The following is a 25,408-nucleotide window of genomic DNA, read 5'->3' as shown; positions in this document are numbered from 1 at the left end:
GTGCCCCGAGGTAACTTTAATCAAATAAAGTTATTATTAAATATTAATATTGTAATACTAATATTCAATTTTTTCGGATTTTTTCCCAAAGACACACCATTTAATGGTGTCACGCTCAATAAGGAATGCATCATTGGTCAAAAGTGAGGAAGTGCACACAAGTTAAACAAATCGCACAAGAAAGCAGAAGTGTTAACATGTGTTTCACAATAAGGGTGTTTCATATGCATAGGAGGTGAATTTCACTTCTACTGTAAACAGAGCAGTTACCATTCAAATGAAATGTCTGCTCATCAACAAATGACAGGAAAGACCTTCAGTTTTTTTTATTTGTGTTTTTCTGCACAGGATATCAATGTGCTTTGCTAAGTGCTTTTAATGTCATCTCCTATTTAATGGTTTGATTGTTAATAATAAAAGTAATAATATAATAATATCTATATATTCTCAACAAAAGTGATACAGTATAATAAATTAAGTACATGAGAGACAGTTAAGACTTTGCGAGTGATAGAATTTGGGAACGGAAGCATGTTCTTAGTTTAACTATAAACAAATATGAATTTGACTGGGTTTAGATAAATATGTTCCAAACACAAGTGGTAAATGTTCTCAAATCATCATGAACAAAACTTTTAATAATTATTATATTTCATGCCAAGAAAGTGTTTTGACTTGAATTCAGTTCAACTGGCATGCTTGTGAGTGCACACACGCATGCACACACACAAACACACAAACACACACACACACACACACACACACGTGTAGTACTTCTGGTGAGGACATTCATTGGCATAATGCATTTGCCAGCCCCTTACCATAACCGTAACCATTAAAACTAAACACCTAACCTAAACCCTTACCCTGCATCTGCATGAGTCCTATATCTAATAGCCATGCTATATGGGAAGTGTTGCCATGTCTCTGCATCACTGCATTGGAAGCACTAAGTAAGTAAGTTTACATTTCTACATCTTAAGATGATTCTGGTGCAGACCTGAGTGTTGCAGCACTAACCATGAGGTTAAAAACTAAAATTGCACAAATGAGAAAATAACAGATTAATGGCGGATGCTTTGGGTTCTTTGTTTGAGACTTCACATATTTCCAATGATTAGTTGGAAAGCACTGCTGTCCACATAGTGTAACTGTAACATATGCTATCATAAGCCCTTACCATTTCCCTATGCTTCAAACTAAATGTTTATCAGATTGTCTAAAAGTGTCTGAACATTCATACTAATGTTGCCCCTGATAATAAAGGTGATTTAGTCACGCTGTAGTCCAGCATTTCCATGTAATGCCAGCAGATGGCGATCTTAATCTGATTTTCCTCCATGCTAAGCCCATCAAACCTCTGATGCACATTTTAAAGTGTCTCTTTTACAAAGCACTACATGCATTTACACGTGAAAGAATTACAATAAGAAGAGATCAAATAAAAGGGAATAACATCCAAAGAAGCAGAAGAGAAAGTTGTGTCAATTAGACTCCAAGAACTTGAAGCATCTTCTTCAGGTGTAAGCCCATATGAAGACAGGAGGGAAGACAGGACAGAGACCTTAACATCATTAACGTCCCTAAACATCAAGGAGGCTGTGGTGGTAATGGAGAGAAGGTCGATTACAACATTAAGTCTGTAAGACATTAAGACAGAACTGCAATGATATCCAGTGATTAATTGCTCTGAGTAATCGCAAAAGATAGCTGGTCAGAAAATAGTGACGTTGGGACATGACAGTGTGGAAGGAGGTGATGGAAATAGTCAACCCATAGAGGAACAAGGCAGAATGTGTAAAGAGATCTCATTATTTAACTTTCAGGAAAACTTCATTTGTTTCAAAATATAAAAATAGTAGTAGGTAGTATCTCTAAATGAAGATAGCTTTGGGCTCTGTATTTAAATATGTGGAAATCAAAGTGCTAAAAATGACATATATATATATATATATATATATATACATATATAATCAAAAGCAGTGTGTCTTTCCCGGAAGCAATGTGCTGGTGTCTTCACAAGAAATGTCGTTTTATTATTTAGAAACGGTCCCTGTTAACAATGTGTTGTGACTTAATCACAAACCCTCCTAAATATGACAAATGTTTCCCACAGGGTATTTCATTTGAAATAATAGACTCCACAACACAACATATATGACTTCAGATTATATAAATATTTATTTCTTTCATTTCAGCTCTGGTATATCCACATGCATGCTAAACACACACAGACGTCCTCCTTACAGTGTGTAGAATGTGTAATATGTAGTCTGAAAACAGTCTTTATCAAAGAGAGCTTGCCTGGATAGTTACTCTTTCTCCGGTTCCCTTCAATAGACCAAGTCATCATCATCATCATCAGATTGAGAATGAGCACAACAAGACAACCAGCTCGGTTTTTGTTTTGCTCTCAGCTCTGGTGAAGGGAAAGCCGAGCCATGTACAATTAAATAAGGCAAACAACATGAGAAATATATAGTTTCTGGTAATTCCTTATCCATCCAACTGATAAATTGTCCTTCATTTTGTTCTACAAGCTCAGTGGGTTTGAATAAAGATCTCCAGTCTTAATACTTCATGGTATAGGTGTATATGTCTTTTTACATATTGACACTCATGTATGTGTATGTTAAGGTCATGTAGAGTTAAACAGGCTCTTCCACTGTGGGAGAGCAGAGAGGCTGAAAAAGTGGGAGCAGGCTGAAGAGGGGAGCCACAGAGAGAGGCTTTCCTGAGAGACGACAGCGAGAGGCCACAGGTATACACTCCTGTCACTGGAGCTAAAGAATCATCCTGGGGTGTAATATAATCCATGAGCTACACAGTCGGACAAATATAAGCAGCTGCAAAATACAGCACCTCAAGTCCCATGCAGTGGTTAGGACAGGTGAAGGTAGCAGGTCCAGGAAACAAAATAAAAAAACTGAATATCCATCAGGGATCCATCAATCCAATCTGACATATGAGCGACATTGCAGATTAAATCATTATAAAAATACAGTGATCAAATTTTAGTTATTTTCATTCAGTCATGACAGGCCTTCAAATCATCAAAGTGAGATTGATTCATTATATCTGCACACCCGATTATTTCAGTCCAGAAATGCCAATGTTTAAAGAATATCATTAAATCAAACATTTTTTCTTATATGTAACCAAAGTAATATGTAAAAATCTGAATTTTGATTGACGTTTGAAAAAGCATAATTACTAATTAAATTTGTATGAGGATGTATGAATTGTTTTCTGATTGTGGCTAAATTATAATGAAAATTAATTTTTGTGATAACTTCCATTGCCACAAAGAGGATTTTCTGTTTGGTGCATCACATGGTTTCTGACCAGTGCTACCATGTCTGTTGATGAGGGTGTTTTTTGTAAGTTTAATTTTCAAATTGGCAACTTCCGCCTATCAAAGACTTTTATTAGGAAAATGGCAGCTCGTCCTGTAACTGTAATTATCATATACTCTCCATTTCTGAGGAAAGATATTCTCCCTCATCATTATTTTCTAGCTCATGGGGTCTTATTCATTTTAAATAATGTGTCACCATGCTGGGAACCTTCTTTTTGAAATATTCTCAAATGCATTTAACAAACATATTTCTATGACAATGTGACCTGTCAAATTAATAGTTTTACACTCAATCTTTTTGCCTAATTGCTTGATCGTCAAGTTAGACTTCGCCTTTTTATCATGTTTTGCCCGATAAAATCTTTGTAGAATTGAAACGTCCTAGGTTCCTGTTAGTTGAAAACTGTATAATGGGAATAATATGTTTTCCAGACCTGAACATCACAACTTTTCTGACACTTCCCACATGTGTAGAAGCCCTGCAAACAGTCAGTGAGGAGGAAGCAAACAGCTCAATATTTGACACAGCACTCGGTAATCTAGAGGAACATGTGTAGTAACAGACTGAGTGAGAGGTAAGATCTCTTTCTGTACATATTAGCAGCTATATACAGATCACAAAACCGTGGGGACTAGCCATGTTAGTCAGATACCATATATACAGGATGGCCTCGCTCTGTTTCAGAGTTCTAGTTAGAGAAGTTTCAAAATCCTTTGAAATCTGTTATATATCATTCGCAAGTTTACACAAGAAACTTGTAAAACTGTAAATGCATATTGACTCATGTTTCATACACAGCATCATCAATTCATGCATAGAGCAACTAGACTGAGAACACAATGGCTACATAACATAGTGATACAGATCACGGTGCTGCATGTTTGTTCATGAAATATTAAAATCACATTTATTTTTATAAATACTTAAATAAAACCAAAGCCTGCAGCAAGAGCTCAATAAATTAAAGAGTATTTACTGATTAATAAACATAAATATTCATAACAATCTACCCAAATTGACTGACAGAAATTCTTAGTTTCTGCTCAGCGGCATCAGAAAACTGGCTGTGCACTGGACTCTGCTGTAGTTTATTTTATGATAATCAGCGTGTCTGCTACCTGACAGAAATCATGTGGAGTTCTTTGATACTGGCTGATTGTAAGGTTGTAAACAATACTAGGAAAAAAGAGTGAGCACATAAAAAGGAAAGAATGTGGCTACAGAGTGGGAGACATTGGTCCCAGATTCAGTTCTGCCTCGAACGAATAAACCATCCTTTAAATGTCCATGAATGCCTCACTCCCCTTCCTCCTTCATGTACTTACACTCTCCATTCTGTCCATTAAAAAGGACTGGGCTGGGTACAGCAGTGTATGTGGAGTGTGTGTTATGTATGTAAATGTTATTATGTTTACACACAAGTGCTGGATCCGGAGTGTGACAGAATTTGAATGTCCAGTGTCCTAGTGGAACTTCTGAAGGTAAAGGGGGGAGTCGTCAAACAGCGGGTTCTTCACTTCCATTTCCCCCGTCTAAAGAAGGAAAGAGGGGAGAGGATTCTGGTTAACACAGTTATTCTCTCCAAGGGTTATGATTGTGATCAGGCTCAGCTTTGACATTTTATGGCTCAAAAATATAATATTTAATAAATCAAAACACCATTTTGATCCTGTTCTATCATTATTGTCAGAAATAGTGCTGGAAGTCCCAATACCTTCTCCAGCTAAAAGAAAACAAATCTGAAATAATTCTCCTCGGTCGACATAAATCCATCCATATTTTTCAGACACATCTCAGAGCCTTTTCTGCAAATATCAAACCTGCATTTCACAGTGACCTTTCATTTGAAAATCAAATCACAAACGTTGTTCAGTTACGATTTCTTCAGTCAAATACACTTTAGAATTTTCCTTTTCTTTCCAGGATTGATCTCGAGAAGGTCAGCCATGCTTTTATTTCATCTTGACTACATAACTACATTTGACTGTATTCAGAGTTGAGCCAAAAATAAGTCACGCCTCTAGTTGATCCCAAAAGCAGTTCCTTGGCTTTTCGCTATAGCAGTGACAGTGATGTGTTATCCAGCATCTGTAACTTCTAAATTTCATCTTTTAAATATGGTATTTTCTAAATGCTGGAGTTGAAACTGACTGTCTTTGTTGGAGCTGGTAACGGAGCTGGCAATACGTAAAATATCAACATGTTAATATCAATAAATGGGCAGTTATTGAATATATGTTACCTTTAGGCAGCAGTTCAATCATAGGCATAAGTAATAACATTAATGATACTTCAGTTTAATTAAAGCTGCGATACATGATCTAAATGCCCACTAGGGGGGCAGTATGTAAACATTGCAAAAGTCTACATACTAAAGCACTACTAAAGTACAAAAAGTTGTATTTAATTCATATTTTTGGTGGCAGTTGAACAAGCTGAAAACACAACTGAAAACACTGATCACCTTCTCCAAAAAGTTTCCTATTTACCAATCAGCAGAATGTGAAAACATTAGTATTCAGTTGGAGTTGTGCCCAACATTCACCTCCTATTTACTGGGGTTTGGTCTCCACCTACCAACAGATAAATATCTGGCTCTTTAGCTGCCTAGCTAACTCTGTGCACCGTTTGGTGTCGTCCAGGTTGGGTTCAGTGGGTTTATCAGAGCGTTTTCACAGCCACCTGCTGTTGTGTATAGCAGGGGTGGAACCAGGGATGGGCCATGGGGGCACTGGCCCCAGCTAAAATCTGATTGGTCCCTGAAGTGCCCCTGTCCTGTCAGCATTCCTTTTTATTAAAATAATCATTTATAAACAATATTAACAATGCTAACAATATATTTGACAATTTTTTCAGATTTTACTTTTTTGAAGTAAACAATGTGTTTTTACAAGGAACAGTTTTCAAAATATATTAAATGACGTGTGGCCTTTCTCATTTTATTGAATAAATATCAGGACTGAAAAGTAATGGAATTCAGTCATTTGCCATCATTTCATTCTTTCATTCTGGTTGAGGGATTTCTGCTGTCAACCGTGGATGAATATCCTGACCTGACGATAATACACAGAGTTTACTCACAGGTGCCAATCCAGGACACTCGTATACGGTGAAATCCCCATCTTCGTTCTCCTCATCTGTTGATGCTCCTGAGTCAGGAACCTTTGGCTCATCCCTGTTCCTGTTTATGTCACACACATATTAAGTCAGAGGATGGCACAGATGGGGAGAAAACGCCACAAGTCAAGGAGAGATGAGTGTGTCTGGTCTGGATGGAATACTCACTTCTCCAGGGAAAGCATTTGCTGCTTCTGGTGCTGGTAGTGGTACATCTGGGCACTGTGGGCCAGCTTCTTGTCCCCAGGCTGAAAACACAAGGGGCAAAGAAGGCATGAGAAAGTCAGTGGTATACATCCACATCCTGTCACACCATCCACATCCTGTTGACATTCACTCTGTGGCATGTGTCCCTACTGCATGTGTTCAACTTGTGACCTTTTTGAAAGGACAGGTGTGTTTGTCCATGTAGGCTTCTAGACTGATGCAACTAGCCAACTGTATTAATGGCTAGAGCTACTCCATCCAGCCATCTCTACTATTCACTCTCTTTTATTCCTTGTGCTCTTCAATTCTTTAATTAAAATAAATTGGTTATTTCTTGCATTATGTCCTCAAGCCTTTCTTATTCTTCGAAAAGATATGAATAATCATTCTCTCTGATTAAATGTTTCGGTGTTGTTTATTATGAGCTCTTTTAGATTGATGCAGTTCAGTCACAGCTAAAACTAAAATAAATATGCTCTACTTTTTTTCCTGCTGTGTCAAATTTGAATAAAATGAAACCTGCAACCTAAAAGATTGTACTCATTTGAAATATCAACAATATATAAAATCTGCATGAGGTGATCTGTGTTTATATTGTAGTAGTGGCCACAAATAAGTGTACGTGAAACACTGAGAAAGGTAAACATTTTTTATTAAATATTAACTGAGTCAGAGGATGTCACATGCGTCCCAAATCACCTTGGAATGTGGGTCGGAATCAAACCAGAGACACTACGGGTGAGGCATAGCCTCGATGGGGCGGCAGCTCCACCAGGTGAGCTGTATGCCGCCCCACACTGAATGTTATTAACATAAATTATACCAATACCAGGTTTGAACAAGGCGCAAGTAACGTTTGACCTACTGTTAATGGAAAATTTTGATTAGTGTTTGATTATTTGAAAGTTAGTTCCTGAATGCTGATATTAAAGATGAATATTACATTGACTTTACATTACATTTAATGTACATGATCTGGTTGGGAAGCTACAACCAGGTTTCTGCCTTCAAGTCTGTGAACTTGTGTGTGCAGCAGTGATGTCATGCTCACCAAATTATCAAAAGCTTGGGCTCTGATCAGTCGATGTACAGGAGAGTCCATCTTCTGAGTTAGCTGCAGACCTTTCTGCAATCTGAAAGAAAAAAAGAACATCAGATGCTGACAGATTCATCAAAATTCAAGAGGTATACAAGCTGCAGTACAACACTGCAGAGTCTACATGTACTTGCTACTGGTGGACGCTAAATTCGGACTGTCCTTTATATTACATTAACCTTATCATTATGTCAAGGGTTATATAAAAGAGGAGCAGGAGAAAAGGAGCAAGGATACTCTTCTTTGTAAGTCCATCTATCACAAGCTTTACATATGATAGATGTAAAATACGAAATTAGAGGAGCACCACCTTGAATAAGGGCATTATAAGCTAAAGAACTAGATTGTAACCAATATATGTTGTTGGAGAATAAATAACAGTAAAGCTACAACAACAGTGTAATTCATTAGTTGATTGACTAGATTTTAATTTTGAGATCTGATTAATCCCTCTGTTGTTTTAAGCAATAGTTTACTGTAAATTTTGTGTGATATGTGAATATTTATTAGTTTTCTTGTCCATCTGTGATAGGTAATGGAATAGACTGCTGGTCACGCAAAATGTGCAACTTGAAGACATCTCCTCGGACTCTGAGAAATGACAAGTCTTTTTTCTGACATTTACTAAATCAATTAAATTGTTTGATTGAGAAAAACACTTGCAGGCTATTGTATCAAATCCTGAAAGGTAAACATCTGGAGTCATTAGTATAGTAGTGTAGAGAGAGAGGATTAAATATCTTACCTGACCCAACAGGCCCCTGCCATTATCAAAGCCAGTGACCCTGCCACGATGAACACGCTACTCATGACTGAAAAGAAATACATACAGACAGTCAGAGGCAGGAAACGGTGCGCAGGCCTGTAGGTGCCAAAGGAAGACATGATCCTGGACTGCTCTGGAGATGTGTGCGAAGCAGAGGGTAGAGCTGATGAAAATAACTGTGTTGGGTATGACCCTGCAGCACTAACAGTGAAAACAACATTGATAACACTAATGGAGTGTAGCAGAACTAATTAACAGAAATATACAAGTCCTGTTCTTTGTAACCGCATAGTAAATTTGAGGTCAGTCCCGAGATTTCAGAGCATTCAGTGCCAATATTTGGTCTGACAAAGAAGGTGATTTACTAAACTGATCTAATCACTTCAGAACTTCGCATCCATATTGGTGTTGTTCCAAAACGAGTCATCAGGAGATGACATAGCCCCCGGCACTCACAAAACTTGAAAGAGCAGATGGTTTGGTGCTAGCACAGAAACCTAAAGTCATAATTAAAAAAACTTCCTTCCAAATCCTCTGGGTTTTCACACTGATGAATGGACTGGAGCAATACAAATTACCAAGCAACTATCACAGGTAAAGGCTTAAGGGATAGTTCACCCAGAAATGAAAATTTCCTCATTATCTACTCAGGAGTTTCAGGGGTAAACTTTGTTCGAGCAGAATCCAATACAGTTGAAGTCAACGGTGATCGATTCCTCAGATTTAATATGACAACAGAAAAACATAACATGCCTCTATACTGCTCATGTGGGGTCATCCAAGTGCCTGCAGGCCCCGACGTTAAAATTCGACTCGAAACGAGTTAATTTACACCGTGTTTTCAATTGTATTGGATTTGGCTCTAACACTGTTTACCCCTGAGACTCCAGAAGTGTTTTGTGGACTCAAACACTTCACCCACCCCTCTATCGGCATAGTGGTGAGTAGATAATAAGGGAATTTTTTTGGGGTGAACTATCCCTTTAAGTCTAACTTTCAGGCGTCATTGATATGGTTCCTGAACAGAAAAAGCCTGAGAGGATACACGGTGAAACAGAACAGTGTTATTCTGTTTATCAGGGCTATCTTTTCCCGCCTACAGTGGATACACTAATGAAATTATTCTTGGTGCTTTCCGATTCAGAAACGCAACAGTTTGTTTTGTGCTTCTGACATAACAACGACGTCAAACCAACTGAGGACTTTTTCTGTTCGTATACAAAAGTCTGAGGACAAATTTTTTGTAGATATGGTGTTGTCCCAGCAAACATTTAGACTGAGAGAATAAAACAGAAGGTAAAGATACTTGAGATAATTTGGAAATGGAGAAAAAATGGTGAAAATTCATCATCTTAAACAAAGCAAAGATCCCTTGAACCAAAATTAGCTACTATCTTTATTTACAGTTGTAGTCCCCTGCTCAGGAACAGGTAAATAGATACAACAAAATGAGCAAAACCTCTTCTACAAAAAGAAGCAACAACCTACACTATGAATATTAGGTGTTCATCTTCACTAGCCTCACGATTCGATTTTGATTCAGCAGTCAACGATTCGATTCACAACGATGCATTCCAATGTACCACATCCACAATTTTCTATATTACTGCACATTCCTGCTTTTTCATCAATTAATAAAAGCGGTGAATGTGAACTCCGTTTTTATTAAGAAAGGTACTACAGACTGTAACTGTTGTTAAAATTGTGCTGTAATTTACAAAATAAGGTTTTCAATTCATAAATCAGACTACAACAGTAAGTCTATGACCGTAGTCAGTGGTCTCCACACTGATTTGACATTTATTCAGTTTAGACCAGGGGTGTCAAACTCATTTTAGTTAAGGGGCCACATACTGCCCACTTTGATCTCAAGTGGGCCAGACCAGTAAAATCATAGCATAATAACGCATACATAACGACAATATTTCTCTATATTTAAATCATTGGTGAAGGTTTTTGGATGATAAACCCTATTTTAAGGGCTTTCAACAATAAACTAGAAACATAAAGACCAAAAACTCAGACATCAGCCCACTGTTGTATCTGCCTGGGCTCTCCTCTGCAGAGTCCCTCGCTTTGTGACGCGTTTGACGTCAAACGCGTCACAAAGCGAGCAGCGAGCGCTGCTGCCTGTGGCAATGAGCGCTTCTGCCTCCGGAGCAGACATTGCATTTACGCTGTTTTTGAAGCAATTACTGGATCGATTAAAAAAATTACAAAACATTTGTACTCCATAAACCTCCATATTCTTAAGAGACATGCTGATCACTGCTGTTTAGTTCTGGTTCTCAGTGTAAATCGCTACTCTTACTCTTTACTTGTTTTACAGTCTATGGCATGCTCTTACTGATACAGTGCGACCCCCTGTGGACTGATTAGGAATAGCAGCTACTTTTATAGAAATGCAATTTATGTCTTTCTGTAATTTTCACACTTAGCAAAGTCATCCGGCGGGCCGAGCTGGACCCCCTGGCGGGCCGAATCCGGCCCGCGGGCCGTATGTTTGCCACCCCTGGTTTAGACTTTAAGCTTTAAAAGGACAAACTCTGATTACAGCATTGACTGTATCAAGGTAGCCCCGCCTGGCCCCCCTTAGCAGCGCCACTGCACTGAGGCACATTACTCCGCTGGTCAACAAGTGACCCTGTTCCTTTTGTAATCATTGCACGTAGAACTGATCTTTATAAAAACCCGTTGAATGTTCCTGGATAAACAATGAAGTTATAACACTGTGTTGCATCATAATCTGTGTGTTTCTCTCTGTTTCTCCTCACACAAACTGATAATCACTTGTATTTAGTTATTAATCGATGATGTCGGATGATGACTCCGGATCGTTCCGCTTACTTTAACACCGTGCGTCACTGACATTGCGCATCACATTAAGTCTTGTGTTGTTTGTAGCAGGGGAATGCGGCGCACCATACAAGTGCACAAATAGACATCAAATGGGGCTTGAACTTGATAAAATGTGCCCTCTTTATTTTTGTAACTCTCTACTCGCTACTAGCACTTGCGCTCGGTTTACTGTCGGCGGCCACTTCACCGATATTGATATGGTCTTTTCTTCCGAATAGTTCCCGTTTGGAGCCCAATTGTCGTGTTTTTGAACTGTCCATTTCATAATAAGAATATAATATCGCGATGCATCCAAGAATCGTTTGTCGTTTGCTCTAATTTGTTAGAGTAGAAATTGGTTCAAATTTTTGCGGCCATAAAGACATTTGCTCTATCATTCAATAATTTATTGAGCTTGTTAAAGCGTCTAAAAACCTTGGTTGGCCTACAAGGATCTGCCTTAATATAGTACAGTGCTGTTTGTGAAATAGAACTGTCTTTGTTTTGGAAACTCCCACTCCTTAGTTTCCCAATTCAGTCATGGGGTTCCTCAAGGGTCAATTCTTGGTATGTTATTTTTCTCCATTTTTATGCTGCCCTTAGGTCAGATCATCAGTAAACATAATGTAAAGTATAATTGTTATGCTGATGACACCAGCTTTATCTTCTGATAGTTATCCCAGCAGTCTAACTCAACTTACTGACAGCCTATGTGAGTTAAACTATTGGACTTATTACACTTAGTGATGATAAAACAGAAACCCTCTGTTTGTCACAACAAGTTTATAAAGTCAGATTGACTGAAATCTGGGGGCAATATCAAATGATATTAGGCTCGTTGCATGAAATCTAAGGGATGTATTTAAGGATCATCCAAGTACAGAAGGTTCTTTAGTCCTGCAATTAATTTAAAAGATTATATTTTTGAGAAATTAAACTGGGTCATTTAATGCTTTTATTTTTGCACAACAAAATTTCTGTAATGCCCTTTGGATGGGTATTACCCAGGCTTTGCTAAATTGCCTTTAATTGGTTGTAACTGCTAGGATTATCACTGGTTCAAGATAACATGACCATATAACAAATTCTGGCTTTTCTACATTGGTTACCTATTTATTTCTGTATCAATCTTTTATATACATGTAAATGTATTTGATGATAAGGCCTTCTGGTTGTTCCCAGAGGCTGTCAAGCTTCTGGAAACCAACCCGCATATTTTGGGAATAATCAACAATTAGATTTGCTACATCTGTTTCTTGTAAGTGCTTATATCCCTTCAATAATTACTTAAAATTGTATTGTATCTTTTGTTTTTAAAATTTTTGTGATTTTAATAAATGCGTTACATATAAATACAGTAATCAAAATAAATCTTACAATTACAACAACAGTCAATTATTTTCTAAACTCAAGAGGAACAACAGAAAAGACTTACTAATGAAGACATGGTCATTGGACGGGTAGGAGAGGATGATGGGGTCTCTGAGCAAAGTGGGAGTGGTGTTTGTGGTGTTGGTGGTGGTGGTGGTGGTGGATGGAGCCAGTGTGGTGACCTGGACACTCTGGCTCGCAGGCGGCTCTGTGATGAGTGGTCTCTGGTCGTAGCTGAGCTCACTGAGCTGCTTGGCTTTGGGATTAGAGGCATACTGGGAGGGTGAAGCTGGGATAAAGAAAGAGAGGTTTTGAGGCATTTCACCAGCAGTGTAGTGGTAAATATACAAACATGGGCCAATCAGTAAACATTCCACTACCTGGCAGCCGAGACTCAGTTCTCTGTTCACTGATGACGGCAGACAGGAAGTCGATCTCTTCATCCAGCTCAGGGTATGTGTTGGTTTTACCTGGAGGAACAGAACACCAAAATCCATCACTGCCTTGATTGAAATACAGTCTGATGTCACCAATTATATTTAAAAATAATAATTATAAATAATTGGAGAGCAATGGTGCACAGGTCGTATCATTTATTAACCTCATGTTGTGATCATCATTTGTGTTTCACTTTGTTGAATGTCACTTTTGTAAGTTGCTGTAATTGGCAGATATCAGTTTCTTTCATGGTTTTGATGCTGTTGCCTATAATTAACAACTCTGCCTCGGTCACATGAACACAATCGGGGCTGGATAAGTAAACCCAGAGTTAACTGAGGAAGCTAATAGTGAGCTTCGTAGCACAGGTTATCAGGATGGCGGTTGTCAGGTTAAGTTAAGCCCGATAAGATATCCGGGGTATGGTGAGCTTGCTTCATAGTGGGGCAGCGTATACTATGGTTCTATACAACCCACCAGATGACAAATATTTGAAGGGGTAATCTAGTGGGACTCATCAGACACAGAACGCACAAAGCACTATGTTGACCAAAATCTAGTCCTTAAGTTTCTGAGGAAAAATAACAACTAGATAACTTAAATAATAAGCACACCAGTGATTTAGTCATGCACTTCCATAAAGATGGAGGAGACACAGGTTTTAAAAAAGAATGGGAGCATCAAGCAGCAGGTGCTGAGATAACCAAGCCTAGGATATCATTGCAGTTATTTTCTCAGATTTGATTACGTTCCACAGAGCACATGAGCTGCAGTAAAATTGACCAGCAGGTGAACCAGAGCAGTTTTTAGGTCATTCATTTTTTTAGCCTCAAAATAAAATTGAGTCTTTATAAATAAACTGCAAGTCATTATCCAGGTGTTTCAGTTCTGTGCATCCACACCATAAAAATGACAGGCAGACTTTACTATCAAAACTGTAAATAGTGTTTTACATAACTGAGTCTTAGTCCTTTCCATGCTAAGATCCAATAATTACATATTCGAGCCGTGTGGCAATGCAGGGCCTGCCGGAAGGAGGAGCAATGTTTTTTTACTGCACCACTTCACCAGTTCAAACCTTTTTTGCTGATAGTCAAGCAAAATCTTGAGGTACTCAAGTCTCACTGTCGTTTAAGCCCAAGTCATTAATAAGATCTTATGTCCTCATTTGAATGACCCCAGGCTGCTATAAGGGAAAACAAGACAGTGAAGACACACATAGCAAATGGATTTTTCAATAGTTAAAATGCATCATACTGTCTTTCAAAATATTCTTTCTTCACAAAAAACTAAACGGTACTGCGGATGAAAGTTAGTGTGACTTTTCTACCCAATGACTGTATGTTAAGATCAGGTTAAGATGGATGACATCACCCCCTGGTGGCTGGCTGCAGCATAAATCATAAATCCCATCCCTCCTACACCGAGTGGATAGGACACGGTCAAACTAAAAATCAATCCTGTCATTTGTTTGGTGATTTCTGACATCTTAGATAGTGCTTATCACACTAAGGTATGTTAGTGAAATGTTGATGGAATGATAACTTGGTGAAACTTCATGATTGACCATTCAGATTGAAAGAAAAACTGTTGATGGTCAGTCAGTTAATTTAAAAAGAAGAAAGACAACACTGCCCCATGTGGCGAAAGCCGAAAAAACATAACAAAAGACAAACCCTGCAGCAATGATTGTTTTAATGAGGGAACCACTTCCTGGGATGCTGTGCATCATCGCACTGCCTGGGGTCTATCGTGTGAGAGGATGAATGTGTGTGTGCGGAGGCTCGATGGGGGTGTAAACTTATCAAATGCATCAGAGTTTACTATTTGTTGTGGGTGGGAAAATAGACGTGGTGCCTCTCTCTCTCTCTCTCTCTCTCTCTCTCTCTCTCTCTCTCTCTCTCTCTCTCTCTCTCTCTCTCTCTCTCTCTCTCTCTCTCTCTCTCTCTCTCTCTCTCTCTCTCTCTCTCTCTCTCTCTCTCTCTCTCTCTCTCTCTCTCTGTGTGTGTGTGCGTGTCAGTGCATTACTGTGTGGATGACTGCGATCTACTGTCATGCACAGCTGCTCAACGTGTGGGTGGATGGCAATAAACACAGGGAAAGAAGAGAGAATGGAGGAGGGACACAGATGAGGAAAGAGACGTATGTGGGTGGTGGAGTGGGTCTTCCTCAGAATCATGAATGAAAAGCCTCACTGCGGCAAAGGGAGGAGAGTGAGAGGATGAGGGGCTGAGAAGAGAAAGATATTGAAAGCACCCCACAGACAGGATTGGACTAAAGACAACCTTATGCTTTGAATGTTATAATGGATAAGAAACATGTTATTATTTTTAGATCTCCCTTGTTGTTATATACTTAGTTAAGGTTCAGTTCACCTAAAATACAAAAACAACATGTTCAATGCAGATAGTTTAGTTTTGTTGATCAGTTCCAAACAATGGTGGAGGACAGGAACACCTCTTTCCTTAAGCAGCGCCTCTGTCAAACCTGCTCTAAACGGTCTGAAGTGATTGTTGGGTGGTGGGATAGCTTCAGAAAACCCCTAACCTACACCCTTCTAACATGGTATAAGGGCCTCTGTGGTGACATTTCTATAACTTTCTAAAAGAATAAATCCTAGATTTTAATCCATGATTGATGCAGCAGTGGTTAAGGAGGTAAATTCACTATGTGTGGCTCTTTTCATGATGTTAACTGTGTGAAACAGTATGAAGGATATATCTCCCTCCTCGATGACGGCTGGCTTTTCACCCCACCTTTGAGTGAGGCAGAGAAACACTTTAGATTAGGTTGGACAGCATGCCCGATGAATGGATCTGACAGAGCACAAACTTGCCCTTACTCTGTGTAAGAACACATATTTGATCTCTTCAGCAGAAGAAACAGTGCATTTTACTCCAGGTGAAATCCTCGTCAGAGGGACACAGAGGCGTTTCCGTTCACTATCAGCTCCTTGTGATCTTGAAATTAAATGAAGAATTGTAACAACTTGTTTAACAATTACATGGTACTTTATTCATGACCAACAATTTGTATCTTTTGTTTTTTGTAAATACTTTCAGTAGTTTCAGTCCGTTCTTGGTGAATTATTTTGAATGTAACCTCCTGAAAACTCTTATCTTCCTCCCTCGTCATCGTCAGGGTGGCTACAGAGAGATCCAATCAATCATACAGCATCAAATAGGGATCTGCTGACTGCAACAAATGTGATGTTTTCATCTTTATCTCAGTTAACCATAGTGAATTTCTTTTCCTCTATAATGCCAGAAGTTTTCCAGAAAGGATCCCTGTGTCTTGTAAAAAAGCCGCTCTGCCCCAGACCGTCACTGGTTCACTGTCACTTCTGAACAGTGCTGGCAGAGCAGAGAGTCACTCAGACCATTAGCTTTGGAAATGATCTAGGACACACACTGCTGACCAAGATAAATGGTGGATGGAAAATAGTAATGGTGTCTCCGCTGGGAGTCACACGTCACACTATGGTCAAATACGTGACATAATGTAATCACAGCTTATATTTAGAGGCACTGTGCCGACGGTTCATAGGGTTATTGTTCCATTTGTGTTCTGTATTCACATAAATACACATTTTCAAGCTCCTGAGGATAAAATTATTCACTACTTTTACAAAAACTGAGTGTCAAAGTCAAAGTCCCTAAATGTGAATGCATTGGTCTTCACCCTATTTCATAAATGGGAATGTTACTTTTAAACAACATATATGTTGCTTTGTAATGTTGGAACAATTGACGAGGTGCTATCGAACCGTAGTGAGGACATCCCACCTACCTTTACTGAAGTGAGCAGAGTGAGGAGCGTGTCTCCTCTTCAACACGCATCTGCCATGGGAGTTCTCTACCAGAGGGCGCAGGCAGGGGCCGCAGTGTGAGCTGCTGGGCGGGCAGAAGTGTCGTCCTGCTCGGGCACAGTCTAAACTCCGGGGGCACAGGTGAGACCCTGTTGACAAAGAGACAGAATGATTCGACACAGCCTTTATGAAAAACTCACCTCTGATCTCTTTATTATCAGATTTTTCCATTTTCATAACAACCCAAAATCTTCATATTGTATTTTAAAACACACAAATTGATTGAATTTTCTAGTAATGAGCTGCACGAGTACAGTATCAACTGCAATGCAACTATTCATTTCAATTACACACACACACACACACACACACACACACACACACACACACACACACACACACACACACACACACACACACACACACACACACACACACACACACACACACACACACACACACACACACACACACACTGTGTGACATCTTCATGTGTTTGTTTATGACAATACCTGTTCACCAGATGCTCATCATTCTGTACACCATGGATAGATGTAAAGATCATGGTCTTTAACATCTGGTGGGTTTCATTTTTTACATAATGAATCTTTGTATGTTGGGTTAGAGCAATAAAATGTTAACCTTCAACTTTCTGTGTCAACGTTTCTTTTGCATGGATAAGCCCTCAGTGTTTTCTACAAGGCGATTACTGCCAAGCTAAGGCAGAGAAAAAAAAACTCAACATCAAGATTTGATTGGTCATTTTGATGTTATTCATTTTCATCTTTTTAAAAATATAATTTTATATAGCAGAGTTTATGTGTCTAATCTGTGTTGCTTTCATAAGAACTGTTTTATCTTCTGGAACAACTAGCTTCATCTCTAAATAAGCAATTAATGATGCTTGCTGCGTTCAACACTGGAAGCCGTACTCTTATTAAAGCAGACTACTCAAAACTGAGCAAAGCTGCATTATGTCAAGGTCAGAGATGACAGACAAACTTTGTTACAAGACCTTTCAAGGAAAATGCCAGCTGAGTAAATTCCCTGTAACTTGAGAGCAGATGAGAGCGGGCAACCTGACCTGGGCTGGGCTGCTGCTGTGATAATGTTGTGCTGTGGCAGCAGCCCGGCCACTGCTGCTCAGCTGGTGTGATATGGGACGATGTGTGGGTGGATATTCCTGGAGGGTCAATGGGGTAGCAGGTGAATACAGAGATAAGACAACAGAATGAACAAAAATGTAGAAAAGACTCATTATGGATATCCAAAATGCAACTTCTGCAAATTCCTTTATGGCAATAGTTTTTGGTTTTTGTTCCTTTTACAGTACAGTATAGGGATGGAGTTAGGACATCCACCTTAGAAAATAACTGGCATTAGCCTCGGCTACCAGTGTAGAACGCAACATAAATAATCAGTTACAAGCGTTGTTGACCCTGTTGTCATTGTTATCAGCTGATGTGTAAATAAATTCTGTATTTTACAATGAGACAACTGTTCACATGCATAGGAATGGAGCTAATATTCGAGCAATTCCTGTGTACACCGGCATGCACATGCCCTGTGTATGTGAGAAGTCATGTGATATTCAGGGGAGATTATTTCAGTTTGAAAATGCTGTTTTCAAATAAAAAGGTAGAAGTTTGGATGTGGCCTGGAGGCTGGGGCACAAAGCTGGACTGAAAAAAACACCTACTTACACCTGTAAAGCTCAGCAACTAACTTGGTTCTTCCTTTTATCTCCCTCTAAAACCATAAACTGTTTTTATTATATATTTCTGATATTCTATTTCTACCATTACCATTCTGAGTAAATCAACAGTTTCAGAAATACTAAAACCATTTGGCAACAACAATTATGCCACAGTCACAGTCAAATTAAATGTCTTCATCATTCTGATATTGGATGAGAACATAGACTGAGGCTCCTGACCTGTATCTGCAGGGTGCTGATCATTAGGTTCATAATAAAGTGCTCGGTGAGCATCCGTTATCTCCTGATCCTTGTTGCATCACAGTGATACTTTCATGTAGTGAGTTAATCAAAGCTTCTCTAAAGAGAATACATCAGTTGTAAAGCGTGAAGGGGTTAAAATGGGCTTAATTGCTTTTATCCTTATAACACCCCCACAATACTCTTACTGATAAGTCAGAGCATTGCTGCACATGCTTCCCCACTGGGAGTGTCTATTGCACTTGTGGTTTAGGTGTGATACTGCATCCATCCTTCTAAGAGAAGACCATCTGAGCACAACAGCAGCACAAAGAGCAGAATAAAGCAGCAGAGCCAGTGGCAGTGCTCTCGATACCACAGAGGAAAATAATTAGAGCCAACTATCAATATTAACCCCTTCAGCTTCCTCGACACAATCGCTCCCGTCTCTGCTAATGCAACCGAGACAATGGTTGCCATGACGACTTCCATGGCAACTGAGGAGGTGTGACATCATCGAGGGGTGAGTCACCGACGAATGCAAGTCAAGGATGGATGGTTTGTCTCAGGCTGGTGTACTGAGTAGAAAAAGGCAACGATGACAAATGCATGGTGGAAATGTAAAAGATGGCTATTAAATTAATAATTCACACTGTCGATGATAACTGCAATTGTAGAAATGGGTGAAGTGCAAATTTCTGTAAACTCGAGGAAGACTAAGACTCACACTTCCTCTGCAGCATAATACGATACCCAAACAACATTTGCAGAGTGCAAAGCTCCCCATTATTTTACACTATTTTAGAACATGTTTTCTAGAACCCTACATTTTTGCACAATAAAATAAACCTTTCTATGACTTACTACTTTTCTAACGCTAACGTGTTTTTGAAATGTTCCTCGCTGCACTTTAATTAATGCCACAGGTGGAGCAGCTTTATACATCTCACACATCCAGACAATGGCCTGACCTTGGAGGCTACGACAGCAGCAGCTAATCTATGCAAAGCTTTGCAACTGGATGATGGAGAGCAGAATGCACTGAGACTCTATGCTCCACTGTTTCTCTCAGCATCACCAGAAACAAATCCAAATCAAACCCCAAAAACAAGCTTCAACATTTGGATTTGTCCGAAGGCTTAAGAAATCACCTCAGGGAGGACAATGGAAGAATATGATACAGCAGCTGTGTCAGCACCAACCTGAACTGAACATTAAAGCTGTTCCCACCGTGAGAAAACACTCGTATGATCTAGGTGAAAATAAGGTGTGTTGATAAAATAATCACTGACATGTTGTTGTCATTTTACTCCATTAGACAGTGCGAGGTGCACCTGTTGCACCCAAGAGGAGTAGTGACTGTGAAAACTGAATTCATAACTCCTTCAGCTGCACTGCTTTGAATACCTCCACATTCAAATAAAACCGACTAGAGTAGCTTTATCTGGGCTATTCAATCACTAGCACTGATGTTCACCGGTGACATTATCCCCGTATCATTGTGATAACGTCTTAAGTCACAGTTTCCTAGCAACCTCTTTTCTTGTGTTTGGTCAAAGAAATGAGACACGTCCATTCTCTTTTTCCTCTTTGACTTCACCTCAGGTACAGGATTTATACTGATTGCACTGAATTGCGTGTCTTTACAGGCTTTGGATAGGGTTTTACAGATGCATATAGGTGGTGGCTGATGGATACAGGAAGAGGGGACACATGGCGACAGTTAGCCAAGGCAAGAGGAATATAGAGGGAGGCAGAAAAGGGAAATAGAGAAAACAGAAAGAAGTAAATTTAACAAGCAAATATGCAGTAAGAAGTTACATCTTTTTTCATAAAGACACTGCTGGGCCTTGGCCCTCACTGTGTGCCTGTCATTCACATGACATGAGAGCACTTGCTATCCAAGACCAACCTTCTCTACGTCTACGAAGCTCTGTAAGGCTCGATTGCTTCCCCTAGTGTCTCTTTATCTGAAAAAAGTCACTCAAATAAATTACATCCAGTTCTTTAATTCAGACCAGTGTATAATGATAACTGTTTTTCAGATCTGTTCTTTCTGTGAGAAGACTCTACCTTTCCCACGGGTCTGCATCGTCTCAAAACATCATCTCTCCCTTACACTGGATCTGGATGAGTCAATGAGAGAAAAAATAATTCAAATACGCCCATTTTCTATTCCTGATTCACGTCCTATGAAATTTAGCAGCTCCATCCATCTGAGGCCTTAAAATAGACTACGAGTTAATTCAGATGAAGAAATAGAAACCGTCTGTCAGGTGATCAATGATCATTACAGGGCCATGTCTGAGTCAGTCTTCATCATTTTAAATAACAGGCCACTGATGAAGTGTAATTTAATGAATCATCACTGTTACAATGCCCTGCTGTCTACCTAACCTGTCGACTGTTTGAACACTACATCGCCGAATTCAAAGCCTGTCTTTTTGCGATGCTCCAGACAAACTGACCTGTGTGGAGAATGCAAATGTCATCTAAAGCTTCTTCCATATCTCTGCTGTCCTGAGATTAAAAATGACAGAGGGTTAGGGTTAGAGCAGAGCAGAGGCCAGCTTACATCATAAGCACCTGAAATGGAAATGTCCGGCAGTGTTTGTGTGTGAGTGAGTGTGTTCTCACAGATTTTGACTCTGACACTGCTGATCCACATGCAGAGATTTGGTCCACTAAAAGATCAAACGTTCTTGCTAGTCTGAACCCGAAATACTGGGCCGGGCCACACATGTGCAGAACATGACGGCTGTGTCGCTGATCGTCTACATCTCGCGGCCGTCTGTTGTCTGTTGTCTGCAGTGTGCCTGATGTGGAGATGCCATGTGAAGTTTCTGGTATGACTACTTAACATAAGTAGGCCTATGGATTGTGCTATTGAGTATTTCAGGATGTGTTTCCAGTACTAAAGAATGTACCTCTCATTGTTGTCGGGTAGTTGTGTCAGACAATGATCTAAATGCCATTTTTGGTAGTATACTCACTTTTCTTTGTTGTAGAGACACAACGGCAGCATCAGAGTTTAAGCACTGCTGTTTACATGCAGACTCAAATTACAGAAGGGGTTTGTGTGGATCTCACAGTCAAGTGTGTGACCTTAAACGGTCATCCAGGTCTGGAGTTCTTGAGCTCTGACAACAGGAACGTGTTTCTGAAGACAGCCAGACCACAGCCAACACCTCTGCTATGATAAGTGGGACTATCACACCACCAGCGTATAGTATCCAGTGACACACCCTGAGCACATCTGAACTGCACTGAATCATCCATTTACCACCTCACTGCCCAACATGATCTGTCATAATGCCTCGCAGCCACACGAAGCAACACACGTCACAGGGTGGAAAAGCCCAGAGCCACCGTGGCACCAAGTGTGTGAGTGACAGGTCGTGACTGCACTAAACACACAGACACTACAGTTTCACATTTAAAAGCTGGATGTCACAACAACAGACCTTAACACTCTGTGTTTTCATATTTCTATCCTGTATCATTATACTGAATGTTCCTATGAGGACTTATTGGCTATACACAGAGCATCATACTAACCTGTACTGCAGAGTTACTGCTGTGCATTTTCATCTCTGAACACATACCACAATTTTCAATAAAGAAAGGCTGGCAAGAGGGCTGAATGCAAATATAACACAACTCATCATCACATTATCAACTTTCAATACTATGTCTTATAATAGTAAAGGGGCAAAGTGTAAGAATTGTCCAAATGTTGAATTCATGCTGCAAACAAAGAGGGGACAATATATTACTGTCCAGGAGGGTGTCCAATCCTCTCATAAGAAAAGGAAAGGCTCTCTTTGTCCCTCTTCAACCCTCCTCTCCCCTGTGCTGTAGTCAGACTGGGGATCGAGCACTCCAGGACAAATCTTGGTGGATTAGGGGACTATCAAAAACTCCATAAGGTTTTTACCGACCTTCTCTCTGTGACTGTCATTCAGGCTAGGCATGAGTACATGCTGCATGCGTGTCGCAGGACTGGGTTTGAAGAAACAGTGGACAAATGTCGCAGAGAGGACGGCTGCAACCCATTATTACTTCTTAATCTCTCATGGTGGACTGAGAGTTATGTCTCTTTAACGCCTCTTGAGGTGCTAAGTAGTATTACCAGACAAGCTGGGCCAGGACTAGCTGTTTAGCATTCTAACTTTAGTACATACTGTATCACTGCAACACATACACTTTTATGTATTTTAAATAATTTCAAAACTGTTACCTCATCCCATTCTGTTGATAATCTTAGTTAACTTTGGAACATAAAAAACAAATTACAAAAATATATTGTCCCTTTCAACAGGCGACACATAACTAAACAAATAACTAGAGAGAACAATTTTCTGATTAGTTGTTCAGCAAACATCAACAAGAAGCTTGAAGATACAACATTATGTCCCAATAGAAATTGTATTTGATGTATTTGTAGTATTTTCTGACAATTTATAAAATAATTCATCAATTGGAAATAATTGACCAGTTAAAAATGACTTTATACTCACAGCCACATACTGATCTGTAAATTAACAATAAGTGTATTCTCTGAGCGTCACCTACGACCAGTAACTTCAACAGTAATGTACTTGACCAATGAATCTACTGAAATGCCGATCAGGGTTTCCCAAAGCAAAAAGTACAGGCTTCAAATATTTATCTCCACAATCAACAACTCAAAAACTAAACATGTCCATTTTACAATGATGTAAGAGGTTTGAGAAGATGAAACCAGAGGAAAATAAAGTTCAGAGAAGTACTCAATGATCATCTAAATCTATCTTTGACTAATATTTTCAGCGCTCAGTTTGAAACTGGGGAACCATCTCTCCTCATCTCACTTATTCACAGTAAAAGTACATGGATTAAATGAGACATATATTAAAAGCCTCTATCCTGAGTTCAAATATAATATAATAAATAGATCTATTTTTTTCTGCTCTACATTTAATGCTCGTTATATATCCTGCAGCCTAAGATGATGTCTTTAAATTAGCTTGTTGTGACCAAAACTTCAAAACCCAAAGTAGCAAACCCTCACAACTCGAGACCTAATTTCACTGGTTTTGCTTGAATAATTAAAACAACGAATCAATTATCAATTTTAGCTGCTGATTAATTGTCCGCTGAGTAACTACTCAATTGAGTGCGTAATTGTTTCACGTCTGTTGCCTATAACTAGTTTAGCTACATCCGATTTATCATCGCAAAACGTTGTGAAATTACTAAACTAAACACAAGAGAGACCCAGAAATACAGTCAGGCATGAAAAGGCCAGGATGCACCCACTCAGCTGAGTGAAGAGACAACCCCCAGTGACACACTATGGCAGCAGAACAGCAACATGAGGGTTTCTCAGTGAGGAGTGGGAGCTGAGCACATCCCAGAGCCCCCCCCCCCCCCGACCCCCGGCAGCCACGTCCCACCGTGTGGGAGTGACAGCAGCAGCACATCTGTACCTGTCAAGCAGGAGCTCAGCGCCACAAGGGCCGCAAACACCGCAGCCTGGCCGAGCAGCGGGGCCCACATCCTGGGCACAGCTCCGACGACTGTCAGGGGAGAGCGACCGGAGGAGCAGGAGGAAGAGGAGGGTGGCCGGTGATGATCATTCCCCCATCACTCTGGGCTCAGGGTGGAGAAGACCGAGGAGATCCGAGTAAGTCAGAGAGAAGAGCAGCCGAGTAGAGAGGAAGAAGAAGAGTCCGCTCCTCAGCACAGACCTGCAGCACAGACCATCACTGACTGATCCTCTGATTCACGTTTCTCCTGCGGTGGAGGCGAGTCCGTCTGTGACGTCAGCACGCTGCTGCGCTGCCTTCGTGCTGCCTTCAGGTGCAGCTGTGCATCACTCTGTTACACCCTGGTGTAAACTTAGCAGTTCAACAGTTACACCGCTCTAACTTTTTCATTTATTTGTTCTTTATTAGTTAACTAATGAATTAATGTCATTATTTCATTTGTTCACTTCTCCATTATTTCAATGTTACTCACTTATCAATATTGAATTCATTTTTTTTCTTTTTCTTTTATTCTTTTTCTTGTGTTTCTTTTTTTTTCATTGAATAAACCTATAAAAACCTATTACTGACTTTAAAATGTGTTCATGTTAATTGTGGTGACAGATTTTAATAGAAAGTACTGCAAGGGTGTTAAGCTCTCTCACACACACAAACACACACACACACACACACACACACACACACACACACACATCTATAGAAATGAGAATATTGTTATTTTCTCTCAGATTGTAAATCACTATGAGTAGATGTGAGCAGAGAGCAGAATTCTCCACTCAAACTGATAATCTGACACTAAACACAAATTGCCTTATTCATGCATCTGCCTATTAGTTTAAAATAATTATTGTTTGTATTTGCTGCGTATTCTTTTCATATTATGACAACACAAGTCAAAAACAAATGATTCTGAGAAAATAAACTAAAAAAAATAGTTCTGT

The 25,408-nt window shown here is 39.6% G+C and overlaps 1 protein-coding gene across 1 annotated transcript; it reads right to left on the bottom strand.

Annotated features, from left to right (window-relative positions):
- Nucleotides 1-4,311: 4,311 nt before the first annotated feature.
- npdc1b (neural proliferation, differentiation and control, 1b) lies at nt 4,312-24,732 on the bottom strand. Its single transcript, XM_034595840.1, has 9 exons — nt 24,408-24,732; nt 16,982-17,149; nt 13,135-13,224; nt 12,819-13,043; nt 8,525-8,591; nt 7,735-7,816; nt 6,645-6,724; nt 6,441-6,540; nt 4,312-4,891 (listed from the first exon to the last, which is right to left on the bottom strand). The coding sequence occupies exons 1-9, from the start codon at nt 24,475-24,477 to the stop codon at nt 4,823-4,825; spliced, it is 951 nt and encodes a 316-aa protein (XP_034451731.1). The 5' UTR covers nt 24,478-24,732; the 3' UTR covers nt 4,312-4,822.
- Nucleotides 24,733-25,408: the final 676 nt, after the last annotated feature.

This window comes from Hippoglossus hippoglossus, chromosome 9 (genome assembly GCF_009819705.1).
Source record: "Hippoglossus hippoglossus isolate fHipHip1 chromosome 9, fHipHip1.pri, whole genome shotgun sequence".
Taxonomy (NCBI): Eukaryota; Metazoa; Chordata; class Actinopteri; order Pleuronectiformes; family Pleuronectidae; genus Hippoglossus; species Hippoglossus hippoglossus.
This window is presented reverse-complemented; position numbering and strand designations above follow the sequence as displayed.

What these genes read in the sequence shown, in the direction of transcription:
- npdc1b (XM_034595840.1), bottom strand. Translation starts at nt 24,477, where the DNA reads ATGTGGGCCCCGCTGCTCGGCCAGGCTGCGGTGTTTGCGGCCCTTGTG. An exon ending in AACTGAGTCTCGGCTGCCAG is followed by an intron (nt 13,044 to 13,134) that starts GTAGTGGAATGT and finishes TCTTTATCCCAG; the next exon opens with CTTCACCCTCCCAGTATGCC. An exon ending in GCAGGGGCCTGTTGGGTCAG is followed by an intron (nt 7,817 to 8,524) that starts GTAAGATATTTA and finishes TTTTTCTTTCAG; the next exon opens with ATTGCAGAAAGGTCTGCAGC.